This window comes from Bos taurus, chromosome 18 (genome assembly GCF_002263795.3).
Source record: "Bos taurus isolate L1 Dominette 01449 registration number 42190680 breed Hereford chromosome 18, ARS-UCD2.0, whole genome shotgun sequence".
NCBI classification, from domain to species: Eukaryota; Metazoa; Chordata; class Mammalia; order Artiodactyla; family Bovidae; genus Bos; species Bos taurus.
The window spans coordinates 58,933,313-58,947,251 of NC_037345.1; the positions used below are offsets into that span (position 1 = coordinate 58,933,313).

Genomic DNA, 13,939 nt, shown 5'->3' on the forward strand with positions numbered 1-13,939 from the left:
GTCCTTGAACAAATGTCAGTGATTAACTTTATGAATTATTCGCTGAGCACAGCTGCAGAAGGCTTTGTGCCTTCTCATGCAGTACTCTTGCCTGGAAAATCCATGGACAGAGGAGCCTGGTAGGCTGCAGTCCATGGGGTCGCTAAGAGTCGGACATGACTGAGCGACGTCACTTTCACTTTCATGCATTGGAGAAGAAAATGGCAACCCACTCCAGTATTCTTGCCTGGAGAATCCCAGGGATGGCGGAGCCTGGTGGGCTGCCATCTATGGGGTTGCACAGAGTCAGACACGACTGAAGCGACTTAGCATTAGCATGCTCCTCTCAAGACCAGTAAGCACCTTAATGTTCTTTTCAGTCTACTCAGCCGAGGAAAGGAAAAAGCAAGTCAGAATCACAAAACCTAACCTCTTCATCCTGGTTCCGTGCCTGCGGGACAAAGAAAAGGGGTTGGGGCCGTGCCTCCATTTTGTCAGTAATGCCTAACGCGGCTCCCAACATGCTTCATTCTTTCCTTTCAAAAAAAGAAAAAAAAACACCTAGTTTAACTGGTTAGTCTAGTGGTCTGTTTTCTGCATTTTCTATGATCAGTGAAAAAAAAAAAGTGAGCTGTGTGATGATATGAAGATGTTTCCCTCGGGTCCCTTTTATACTTTTCTGTGCAAATGAGGAAGGATGGGCTGGATTGACCTGGAACCTTCCAACAGAGCCTCTCTATTCATAATGAAAAAGATTGCTCAGATCCTATTTCTAAGCTGACCCCTTACACTGTTTTTTGTACCAGTGGATATATATTTGCAATTCTGTATTTTTAAAATATTTTACTGCAGTCTTATAATAAAGAATTACCTGCTTGGTATCACTTTGACCCAATCTTGAAAGAAAAGTTTGCTTTGCTCAGATACGTGACAGATGTTCCTGGTCTTAAATGGGATGGGCAGTAAGGACTAACTTGGCCCCCTTGCCCTTCAGCCTCCCATTTCATTATTCAGTTATACCCAGTTGTCTTCACTCAGCTCAGACCTTCTCATAAACGGCTTATCTCTGGGCCTGAGGGAGCCCACTTGTAACATGGAGATGAGAGACTAGACTGGAAACTCTGAGCGTGAGCAACACTGACCCCTGAAATGATTAGCCAAATTGGCTGTGTGTCTGTGTGTGGCAGTTCTGGGTTGGAGGGAGTTTCTGGTGGTAATTAGAATTTTAAATAGATCCCAGTCTTCCCTCAATGAAAAACGAAAAGGAAAACTGTAGGATGGAGGCAGGATCACAGGCTCAGAATTAGATGACTTCTATGAATAAGGCTAAGTCTGAAGGGAGATTTTTTTTTTTTTTTTTGTACGTCCTGACATTCAGACCTCCACTGGCTTTCATTTGTTCTTGGGACAAAAGCTTACTCCTTGCTGTGGCTCCACAACCCTCTGTCACGCTCAGGGCCCTGTCAGTGTCTCCAGCCTCATCCTGGGAGCTGACCCTTTGCTCATGCTTCAGCCTGTCTTGGTCTCATTTACCTTTTCTCTGTTTCCAAATATCAAAACAATTTCTGTCTGACATCGTAGTTCCTTTTCTCACCTTCAGGTCACCCTGGCTCAGGCCCTTTGTCACCCTTCAAGTCTAGGCTCATAGAGGTCTCCCCATCCCCTGCTAACAGTCTCTCTCATGTTACTCAGGTTTATTGCCTCTGTATCAGTTGCCATCAGGAGAAATTAATGCCCTTCTTCAAAGGTTATTTTGAGTCCTTCCTCGTTCCCCTCTTTTTAGGGCTCATAGTTTTCCTCTTCTTCCCAGCGTGGCTGCAGTACCTGATACTGGAAATGTCTTTAGATGACTGGACTATGGGTTGGGCTGAATAATCCTCAGGGAAGACCGAGAGAACAGGGCAGGTGATGAAGATGTTTCCCATGTTCTGGACATTTCAGTTGTAATTGATCTTTACCCCATGTGATTACTTAATTACTCAAAAGAAGGGTCAAGAAATATAGGAAATTCTGAAAAGCCTGACAGAACTCGTGTCCTCAAGCAGTGAGCTAAGATATCCCCATGTTTAGTCTGCTGGGTTTAGTCCTCTGCAGCCCCCAGATCTAAGCTCTGTCCATCCAGGGACCAGTCACCATCGTGGACGGCAGCTTTGCCATCTAGGAGTTCATGTGCTCAGTGTCAGCGATTGTGATTCAGTGTGCTAAGGATGAACAGAAATCCAAAACCTAATGGGGCAGGAAGGAGACACTGCCCCCCCCCCCCTCCGCACCCCACAAGAGGTAGAATAATTTCCAAGTAGGTGTGGGTGGAGAAAACAGGAGATAATGAGACCTGGAGACCCTTGCTTTGAGACTTCCTCATCACAAATGCCTTTGTACGTGGACTCCATAATGTCCCCAGGTGGTGGCAGACTTTCCTAGGGGGACCAGTGTCTTGATTTTCATACTGCACGTGCAGTGTCCTTTGTGTGGTAGCTCGTGGGCATTCCTCTTGTGATCCCCTTTGCCAAGAAACCCTGGTGTGCTTTAGTCTTGCTTAGTCCAGTCATGCAGGGAGGAGAGGTAGACAAATGGGGAAAGCGGAGGGAGCCTAGTGGGGTCTGCAGGAGGCTTGTGGCAGTACTTGGGGCATCAAGGTGAGCCCAGTGAATGGAGCGTGCGCCCATCCCAAGTGTAGTTGCAGGGACAAGGCGGGTGTGGATCTGTTGGAAAAGAATGTCTCAGTTCAGGCTGGAGAACCTGGGAGCGGGTTTGTTGGAGAGCCCACATGGAATGGTTTGAGGTTCCAATGCTTAGCTCGTGTTCCCAGGACAGCAGTGCTGAGGCTGACACTTGGCTGCAGAGGTTTGATTTGACAACTCGTGACCACACATGAGCACCAATGAAGGATGTGGAATTCAGCCAAGAGAAGTCTTTTCCACTGTTAGAACTGTGGCCTGGGCTGAGCCCGCAGGCACCTGTGGGCGCAGGAGGATGGGAGCCTTGGGCTTGAGGGGCTGGGTCTAGCAGGTGCCCCCAGCATCCACTCCACTCCCTGGCTTTTATTGGCTCTTTTAGCAGGCAGGCACCATAGAGTAACAGGGAAAATCTCAGGTCATTTTTTGCATCAACTTTGTTATCATTGTGTACTTGGGGTTGCCGGTGAAGAAAGGTTCATGTGCATTTGGGAAGATACCAAGAGAATCTGGAGTGTTTCCTTGGAAGATGCTGAGGTCTCAGTAGGCCATGTGCATCATTGGAATGATCCGTCTTTTTCATAGTCTGGAGATTTCGGTGTTTGACCTGGATCACTCACTGTAAATGAAAATATGGTGTCTTGTGTCTGTGGATCCTTGGGTGTCCTCTTTTGTATTTTGCCTTATGCATGAGTTATCAGGGCTTGGAATGCTTTGTGTTTGTATAAGAGGGTTTGAGGCTCATTGTGGGCTCTGTGGACACTCTGTTGGATACCATGAAAGTTTGTAAGTTTGTTTGAGTCCTGCTGGGAAAATAGGATTACTAAGGTTAAGATCACAGAATGCTTGATATAAGGTGGTCCTGCTCGGTAGGGATCTCTGGGCCCAACCTGAGAAGAGTCATAAAGTCCTGTGATGTAGGGGAGGATGGCTCCAAAAAATCAGAGGTCAGCGATGCCACAGTGATCTGCAGCCTGGAGGCTTGTCCTCTAGAAGATGCAGCTGCAACTGTCTTGCTGCCAGGCTGCATTCTCTGTTATCCACTCCTGTCCCTCCCCAAATAAGCACACATACAGGCACAGTACAGGAAACACGGAATCTTAACTGCACTGTTGGTGGTAATGTAAATGGTACTGCTATGTGCGAAAATAAAATGGAAGTTCCTTAACAAATTAATATAGAACAGACCTACAGTCTGTCAAACCCATTTCTGACAGATATCCAAAGGAAAAGCAATCAGTTTTTCAGGGATATGTCCACAGTCCCATGAGTGTGACTGGATTTGCAGTAGCCAAGGCATAGACACAACCCAGATGTCTCTTGACAAAAGAATAGGTAATAAAAGTGTGGTATGGAAGTATTTATTATATACTGTATATTCATGAACTATTTTTTCTCTGTATATGAATATAAAAATCAAGGATCCTGAATTTATGCCAGAATGAATGAACCTAGGGAACATTATACCAAGTTAAATAAGCCCCACAAAGGAGGACAGACACTATGTAGAAACTAGAATTGTCAAACTCATAGAGCCATCGAGTAATAAGGCTGTTACCAGGAGCTGAGTGGAAGGCGAAATGGGGCACTAGTAGTCAAAGAGTAGAGATTTTCAGTTGTAAAATAAGTAAGTTCTGGGGATCTGAGGTACTGCATGCTGCCTGTAGTGTTTCTATATCCTTGAAATTCACCCAGAGAGAAATAATACAGTTTACTCATAGGTGGACGTGTAACTTACTCAAGTATAATAATTATTCAGTGTATAAGTCTATGACAGGATCACTTTGTACACAGTACATTTATACCATTTTTGTTAGTTACACCTTAGTAAGGCTGGGAAAGAAAAAGAGAGTTGGGGGGTGCTTTTCTCCTCTGAATTGTGGTCAGTCCAGGCTTCACGTTTCATTGATGACGCATTTTGCATACACATGTGCCGGAATCCAGCTCCAGCCGCCAGGGAATAAGCCTGAAGAGATGAGCAGTGTCGGCGGAGAATGATGCAGCCTCTGACTCAAGGTAGGGGACTGCATGTTTATTTCAAGCTTCAGGTTCTCTTTTATACTTTGACAAAAGCATTAGGTCAGAGGTTTGGCATTTTCAGTTTCCCCTCACCCAGATTTATTGTCTCCATAAAACATTGTTGCCCTTCAAACAGAGTTTCTGCTTCAGTGATTCTCTCAGAATCCTGTTTACTTTAACTTGTGATTACATTGTAACTCATGCTTATGTCTGGGCTGCATACCACATTCCTCAGTTTATTTCTTATTTTTGTAAAATCCTGTTTGCCCCTAGCATCCTAAGCTCACTATCTCCTGAAATGGCTTCTAGCTATTAATATCTCTGAAATTCCTAATCTCTATAAACTATAGTAAAATATGCTAGCACTACAACATTCCTTAAATTTTTAGCTTCTAACTATTCTTAATTATTCCTAAACCCTACATTCAGCAAACTTCCTTTGCCATAAACATTTCCCTCACAAATAGGTCTCAGATGACAATCCTTCCCATGGCCTCAAGCTGTGGCCTACGTGCTCATCCTGGAACACTCTTTGTAAAGATACTTGAGCAAATGTCAATGGTTAACTTTATGGCTTCTTCTCTGGGCACAACTGCAGAAGGCTTTGTGCCTTCTCATCCTCCTCTCAAGGACAATAAGCACCTTAACATTCTTTTCAGTCAACTTAACCGAGGAAATGAAAAAACAAGTCAGAATCACAAGACCTAACTCCTTCATCCCAGGTCCATGCCTGCTGGACAAGGAGAGAGCGTTGGGGCCTTACCTCCATTTTGTCAGTAATGCCTAATGTGGCTCCCGACGCACATGTTTTGTACCCTCTGACCAGAGATTCCCCTTCAGGTAGTTTGTGTTGGTCCACAGCTTGAGAATGTTTAAGATGCCCCAGTTGATTCCAGTCTAGATCCCTCACTGAGCATCAGGACTCTGAGTCCTCCCAGTCCTGAGGGCTGAGATCTGGGCTGAGGAGGGGATGCTCTGTTCTGAGTGGGGATGGATCAGGGCCTGCTGTGTGACCTGAAGGAGATTGCCTGGTCAGCGGAGGTGCCTCCTGCTGCTGTGTACATGAGGCCTCACCAGGAGGGGAGTGTGATCTGAGGGAAAGTGTGGGAAAGTCCCATGGTGGTCTCTCTGCGGGAGCTGACTATCCTGAGTCCCTCCTGAGACAGTGGCCACAGGGGACTGTCTGTTCTTCATGGAGAGGGCTTCGCTGTGTGTGTGGTTGGGGCTCAGGAAGGGGATGTGTTGACTCTAAGCATTAAACAGCATGTTTTAAACTTTCACGATAGACCTCTGAGGACTCGTGTTGCCTGAGGAAGCCCTGAAGTTAAGGAAGAGGAAAGAAAAGGAGTGAGGCATGGCTCTTTCTCAGGTAAGATCATATTTAGTGTGTCCTTCCTGAAATGCCCTTTTCTGGACTCGCTAATTGTGTCTGACTCTGGAGTGTCCTGTGTGACTCCTGTACACGCACACTCACCCAGGGCCTTCCCTCAGGCCCTGTGGTCTCCACTTAGATCCCGTCTCCCCATGACCCGGTGACCTGGCCCTTGTGAGGAGGCTCCCCTGGGCAGCATCCTGGGCAGGGCTTCTCACCCACGGGTTGGAGACGGGGTCTCAGTGCTGTTGGGCAGCAGGGATTGCTTAGGGCCTATCTGGATGTGCTGTCTGCTGTCAACCATGGTAAGGAAACTGCATGTGGAAGTCAAGTGTTAGTATGCACAATAGCCGGTCATATCTGGGAATCAGATCAATTGAGCCTGTCCTTTCCCTTTTGTGTATCTTGACATCCTTGTGAATATACTTTACATATACACAAAAAATTATGTCTAAGTACTGTGTTCTGTTCAGTTGGTTTATTTGTCTGTTTTTATACCAGTACCACATCACGTTGATTACCTTGTAATAAGTGTTGAAATACAAAGACCTCCATCTTCCTTCTTCAAGAGTTTTGCTGTTTGCTCTTTGAATAGTTCTATGACTTTCAGCATGTTTTATTCTGCTTCTATAAAGATTGTCATGGCAGTTTTGATAATGAATTAATTGGTTGATTGATCCTTTGTGTGGTTGTTAAAGAATCTTTTTTCATATAGCATGTTTGTTTTGTAATCTTTATGATTTTTACTGAATAAACTTTGTCTTGTGGGAAAGAAGATAAATTTACTTCTTTTTCAATTTGGGGACCTTTGAATTCTTTTTCTCATCTAATTGCTGTAAGGGTTTCAGTGCTTTGTTGAATTGTAGTGCAGGGTGTGCGTCCTTGCCTTCTTCTTGACCTCAGAGGAAAAGCTTTCATTCTTTCCCCATTGTTGTGTTCTTTTCGTAATGGCGTTTATTATGTTGATGTTGGTATAATGTATGGTTTGTAGTTTGTTGAGTGTTCCATCTTGAAAGGTTGTCAAAGTTTTGTCGAATGGTTTTTCCTGCATCGAGATGATCCTGTTTTTTTCCCCCTTTGATCTGTTAATGTAGTGTGTCATATTAATTGATTTTTGTATGTTGACTTCTCCTTGCCTTATATGAATAAAATCCATTTGGTTATGGTGTCAGATCTTTTTTAATTGAATTTTAATTGAAGGATAATTGCTTTACAGAAGTTGTTGTTTTATGCCAAATACCAACATGAATCAGCCATAGGTATACCTATGTCCCCTCCCTCCCATCTTCCTCCCTATCCCACCCCTGTAGGTTGTTGAAGAGCCCCTGTTTGAGTTCCCTGAGTCAGTCAACAAATTCGCATTGGCTCTCTACTTTATATATGATAATGTAAGTTTCCATGTTACTCTCTCCATACATCTCACCCTCTCCTTCCTCCCCTCCCCCCTCCGTCTGATCTCTGTGTCTGTTTCTCCAGATCTTTTTAATATGTGTTGAAGTTGGTTTGCAAGTATTTTAATTTTGCATCAGTATTCGTCAGGGGTAGTGGTTTCTAGTTTTCCTTTCTTGTGTCTTTGGGAAATCAGCAAACTATTAGAATCATGCTTGCTCCATAGAATTACAGGATTAGTGGTAATTCTTTTGTAAATGTTTGGTAGAATTTGGTCCTGTATTTTTCTTAGAGGTTTCTGACTACTTTTTAAATATCTCTAGTTATAATGGGCTTCCCTGGTGACTCAAATCATAAAGAAACTGCCTGCAGTGAGGGAGACCCAGGTTCTATCCCTGGGTCGGAAGATTCCCTGGAGAAAGGAATGGCTGTCTAGTCCAGTATTCTTGTCTGGAGAAAGTCCATGGACAGAGGAGCCTTGTGGGCTACAGTCCATGAGGTCACAAAGAGTCAGACACGACTGAGTGGCTAACACTTTCACTTTCAACACTTCTCAATTTTTTAATTTCTTAATAAGTAAAATAGTTTGTACGTTTCTGAGACTTTGCCAGTATCTCCTATATTCTGTCATTATAGGCATTATTGGTCATAGTACTTCCTTATCTTTAGAAACTTTCTTTAACCTCATTTGTATTCACTCCTGTTTAATATCTGTTCCTAGTTACTTGAATCTTTTTTTCTCTTTTCCTTAGTCTAGGTGGGGGTTTTCCTATACAGTTTTTTCAAAACATCAACTCTTGGTTTGTTGATTTTTATATTTTTCTACTTTCTGTTGTATCTCTGGTTTAATCTTTCTTATTTACATGTTTCCTTCTGCTAAACGAGTTTAGTTTGTTTTCTGTTTTCTGCTTCCTAGAGATCTAAAAATGGATTTCAGATTTCAGATCTTTTCTCTTTTTTACTGTAAGCATTTAACAGTTCAGACTTTCCTTTTAGTACAGTGTTCTCTGTGTTTTATAAATTTGTGATGTTGTCTTTTTGTTTTCATCCATGTATTTAAAAATTTGTGATTTTTTTCTTAGACCCATTTGTGGTGTAAGAATGAGCTGTTTAATGTCCACATTTGAGGAATTTTCTTTTCTTCTTGTGTTTATTTCGTTGTTGTTAGGGAAGATACTTTTCTGGTATCAGTCTCTTAAGATGGTTAATTTTGGCCTAACATGTGGTCTCTCATAGAGAATGCTTCATGTGTCCTTGAGATACATGTGTCTTATGTTTTTGTTGGGCCATGTGGTCTGTACATGCCTGTTCAATGTCTGCTTCATTTTTCTGAGATATCTAATGTTAGATGTATATGTATATTTTACTTGTTACAGCTTTTTGGTAAATTGACCATTTTATCATTATACAATATTTATCTCGTTGCAGTTTTTTTTTTTTTTTTCCAGTTTATTTTGTCTGATATAACAGTCTCCCCTGCTCTCTTTAGGATGGACTGTCTTTTTCCATCCTTTCACTTTTCACCTTTCCATGTCCTCACAAACGTGAGTACTACCTGTTTCACCTCTCTGACAAACTCTGTGTCTCTTGCCCTGGGATTTTCCTCCTGTTACTTCCGGTGGCCCCAGCTCATGTGCATCGTATTGTGGTGAAAGACAGGCCCCCTGGACTGCTCCTTTCATGCCGCTGTAATTTCAGAAGGAATGTATTGAATGTTTCCTTTCATCCCAATTCCTATCATGATGTTTCTTGAGATAGTCTTGCTTAATAACTATATTTTTTTCCATATTCTTTTTTGCCATGATTTTTAATTCTCCAAGAAGTTTTTTTACTTTGCTATTGTGATAATTTTTTTTGTCATAATCTAATTTGAAATCAGTTTTATTAATGGAAAAAAAAGCAAAGAAAGTCTTTGGCTTCTGTTAATGCCTTGCTATGTAAATTAAAATGGATAAAATTGTATTTGTATCTTTGTATATGGTAATTTTATTATGAATTGAGTTCAAGTATTCTTTTTTTTTTAATGTTTTTACCAGTTTTCTTTTGGTAGCCTAGTATAGAATCCTGTTGACAAACTCAGCTGAGTACAAAGGATACATTTTTATCATCTGAAAGATGTTGAAATACGTGTAAATAAAAGGATGATATAAAATTGTCCAAAACATCTGGCAAAAGACGAATCCTCTGGTGTCAGTAAATTTTTTATAGATAAGCATGCATGCATGTGCAAGTCTGTGGTTTAGAAAGAAGACATCATGATTTAAAAACTACATATCACCTTTTTTTTTTTCAGTTGAAATTATGTTATCAGTATAATCTGTGGCCTTGGAATTTTCTAAACAATCCTGTTAGTGTTTTAAGTAGTAAATTATTAACAGTTGTGTTTCTGTATCCACGTCTATAATGACCTTTCATGCTATTCCACATTGTTCACTTTGGACTTTTTTTTTTTTTTCATATTAATACAATATTTATTTGTTTTCCTTCTGTCAAACCCTGAGCCCACCACTTTCCCCAGGCTGCCTGAGGAGTTACAGGAAAGGGAACATACAGGGCAGACAAAGGAGAAAGAACTATGGGAGGTGGAAACAGCTCCTTCGTATTGTGAAGAAGATGAGCTAGACCACCATCAGGCAAAAGAGCCCCATGGCCTTTGAGGGCCAAGCCCATGGCGTAGAAGAGCTCCTGTTTGAGAGAAGGGTTCCTGGCATAACAGTGATGAAGCTCCCGAACACAGTCCCACTTCCAGCCCTGGAGCCAGCCACCCCTGCTGTGGCAGGGAACTTGGCTGCTGTGTCAGAGTCCTTTGAAATGGCACTGGTTTGGAAGCTGTGGCTAGGAATAAGTGAGATGGTCCGGCGACCTGGGGCTGCCAAGCTGCTGTGGCTCTCATCAGTCAGTGTCTCCAGTCCTTCACCACCACTGCAGACAGTGATCACTCAACAAGGGGGAGGTTCTCCCCATCAGGGAGAGGGTAGAGACTAATTTGGCACAGGTGTCCATTTTCAAGGGATGAAGGCCCAAGGCCCGAGAGCTGCTCCCCTTGCAGAGAAGACAGAGGGGCAGGGAGGAGGCTCACCTTGGACTTCTTTCAAGTTTTCTTTAGGAGCCCTCTGTCAAAGGACTTTTAATGTTCTCTGTATTACTTAACTGTTAGATGCTTAAGCTTCAGTTGCTGAGCCCAAGCTTCTGAGTTAAGCTGCTTCATGTAACATTTCTTACCTTCTTGATCTGAGTCGAGTTTCTCAGAGTGTCTGTGACACAGGTTTTCTTCTGTAAGGTGGGAACAGATCATTCTTTAATGAGCTATTAAATTGATGACAGGTTCTTGCCTGTAAAGTACTTCTTTAATGTTTAGAGTAATATTATAGTAATTTAGAGCAACAGGAAGCCTTTAGACACTTTTGGTCCTTGCTGCTGTTATCAACATCAAAACTGAAAATTTTGACCTTTCTATTAAAAGTGCCGTGGATTTCGGCATCTCTGAAGACACCACTCATGCTGTACCTCATCTAGGTAATGAATTGCACTCACTGGGTAGAACATAATATCTGACACTTCTGTATAGCCAAAACAGTGTTGAGCTATATGTTTATATATTTCATGGATTTTGAACAATGATGAAAAACCCATATTAATTGGAGGATCTCATAAGGTCTTAGGAAAAAGCATCAGATCAGATCAGTCACTCAGTCGTGTCCAACTCTTTTGAGATCCCATGAATTGCAGCATGCCAGGCCTCCCTGTCCACCACCAACTCCCGGAGTCACTCAGACTCATGTCCATCGAGCCAGTGATGCCATCCAGCCATCTCATCCTCTGTCGTCCCCTTCTCCTCCTGCCCCCAATCCCTCTCAGCATCAGAGTCTTTTCCAATGAGTCAACTCTTTGCATCAGGTGGCCAAAGTACTGGAGTTTTAGCTTTAGCATCATTCCTTCCAAAAAAATCCCAGGGCTGATCTCCTTTAGAATGGACTGGTTGGATCTCCTTGTAGTCCAAGGGACTCTCTCAAGAGTCTTCTCCAACACCACAGTTCAAAAGCATCAATTCTTGGGCACTCAGCTTTCTTCACAGTCCAACTCTCACATCCATACATGACCACAGGAAAAACCATAGCCTTGACTAGGAAAAAGCATAAGAAATTAAAATTAGAGATCCATAAGTTCTCCAGATACCCCTACATGGATCTGTTAGAACACATACTTCAACCAAGTCAATCCTTAGCCCTTACTACCCTTTCTCTTTTGCATGAAAATGAGAACTTTTCATGGCCCTTTTGGTGACATGTGGTTTCATTTCAGGAACGACTGACCTGTGAGGATGTGGCCATCGAATTCACTCAAGAGGAGTGGGAATTCCTGGACCCTGCTCAGAGGGCCTTGTACAGGGACGTGATGCTGGAGACCTACAGGAACCTGCTATCTGTGGGTGAGGATGACTTCCTTCCAGAGCTGCCCTTGGGTATCTGCATTTTCCCTGTGTGCCCCCTTGGGAGGCCCTGATGTCTTTCATCTGAGAGTTCTGGTGACTGGGGCATGACACAGCTTCACAGGGTTAAACTGACCCTCTTCAGATGCTGTGTCTGTTTCATGTCATATCTGAGGTTGTCCCAGAGCTTGATCATGTACAAAGCTCACTGGCAAATAAAAAAAATACCAAAAAATGGGATTTCCTATTTTCCACCTTTTGACTTTTGGCTCAGTGTTTTAAAAAATCCACAGCACTTTAGATTTCTTTCTTCTGATAATGCTGAATATCTATTTGTTTGTTTTTGCTTGGTTGTTTACTTTTTTTTTCTGCTGCACCATTCTGCATATGGTATCTTAGTTCCCTGACGAAGGATCAAACCTGCACCCCCTGCATTGGAAATGCAGAGTCTTAACCACTGGATCACCAGGGGAGTCCCAGAATTTCTGTTTCTGATCTGAATAGTATCTCCACATTGGAGCATGAGAAAAAGCTCTGGACAGTGGGGAGTGATGTAAAAGTAGACAAAAATACAATGTATAAAGAAAAACGAGTATCTCAAAAGGGCTGTTTTTTTCTGTTTAGGAGTGGGACAAGTTGGTGGATTGGATCCTCTGTGGTTGTTACTTAGGAAAATGTAAGGAGAGTGGGTAGAGAGATCGTCTTTTTGATCCTAGATCCTATGAGGGGAGCATATGTGAATCTCACAGGCTCTTAGCTTGCCATCTGTAGGTCGAGTGCATGGTCCCATATCCAGATCCTCTAATGTCTGACCTTCATGTTATATTAATTTTACTCTTGTGCTGCCCTACCCAGTCTGGGAATGTCAACTGTTCCTGATGTTACATTCTCCTTATTTTGTATCCTTTTACCTCTTAAATTTCTTTGAAATATATTCCTGAGGGTCTGAAATTTTATCTGGTTTCCTTGCTGTGATAATCCACCTATGTTTAATTGGCAGCCTCTGCTGAGTCTCTGTGGAGTGGATTTACTAGGTAACAGAAAACTGTGATGGAAACACTATTCCTAATGTTATTTTCTTGCTCTGTACAAAGTCACCACCTGAAGCTATCCAGTAGAGTGGTCAGTATGTTCTAGGATTATGAGAGAGAAAGTATCATGAGAGCCCGATACATCTTTCCAGGTTATTTTATGGCTTTGAAGACTCTGTCAAGGGCACCGTGACAGTGTTGTTCGTGTGTATCAAGGACCATATATTTTAGCCTCTGTAAATGGTATGGGAATTTATCCCAGGACAACTTTGTCCAAGGTCACATTCTCATATCTATGAGGCTATTGGCTGCACTGTTGTTCTGGGCATTGTAGGTATTTTTTATTTTATCATTGAGTTCAAATTTCTGTGTTACTCTTAGTGTTTCTGTTTTGTATTTGCAATGCGTTGGATGGTTGATTGGGGAATGGTCCCTATGGTGGAACTGGTGATCAGTCCCTCTTAAAATTCTTGATATATTCTTTGTACTCATTTACTATCAGATGTATGATTTCCACATATTTTCTCTTTTACTGTTGATTGTCTTTTCAAACTCACTGAACTTTAATGCACAGTAGTTTATAATTTTGATATAGTTCAATTTATTGATATCTGGTTTTATTTTGTGGCCTGTGCTTTTGGTGTTATATCTGGTAAATCATTTGTGGGTCCAGTTTCCAGAAACATTTCCTGCACGTTTACTTCTAGGAGTTTTTTACATTTGGGACTTAGGTTTAGGTCTTTGAACCATTTTGAGTTCATTTTTGTCTGTAGTGTAAGATAATGTTCCAAGTAAATTCTTTTGCTGGTGGGTATTCAGTTTTGTCAACATGTCTTGTTTCATAGACTGCTTCCCCCATTTAGTAGTTTTTACACCCTTGTGAAACATCTTTTGAACATCTGCACAAGAGGTGTTTTTGTTTTTGTTTTTGTTTTTACCATTCTTTTTAGGTATGATGCTGTTGCTGCTGCTAAGTTGCGTCAGTCGTGTGTGACTCTGTGCAACCCTACAGACAGCAGCCCACCAGGCTCCTCTGTCCCTGGGA

The 13,939-nt window shown here is 42.3% G+C and overlaps 1 protein-coding gene and 1 pseudogene across 1 annotated transcript in view; one reads left to right on the top strand and one right to left on the bottom strand.

Annotated features, from left to right (window-relative positions):
* Nucleotides 1–13,939, top strand: part of LOC100847180 (zinc finger protein 665) — a 58,928-nt gene that overhangs the window by 11,807 nt on the left and 33,182 nt on the right. The window contains exons 3-5 of the mRNA XM_059877172.1: nt 4,599–4,670; nt 5,960–6,042; nt 11,737–11,863. Coding sequence (XP_059733155.1) covers nt 6,028–6,042; nt 11,737–11,863 — 142 coding nt within the window. The 5' untranslated portion in view covers nt 4,599–4,670; nt 5,960–6,027. The remainder of the gene's footprint in view (nt 1–4,598; nt 4,671–5,959; nt 6,043–11,736; nt 11,864–13,939) is intronic.
* Nucleotides 10,053–10,529, bottom strand: LOC132342896 (ATP synthase F(0) complex subunit C2, mitochondrial-like; annotated as a pseudogene).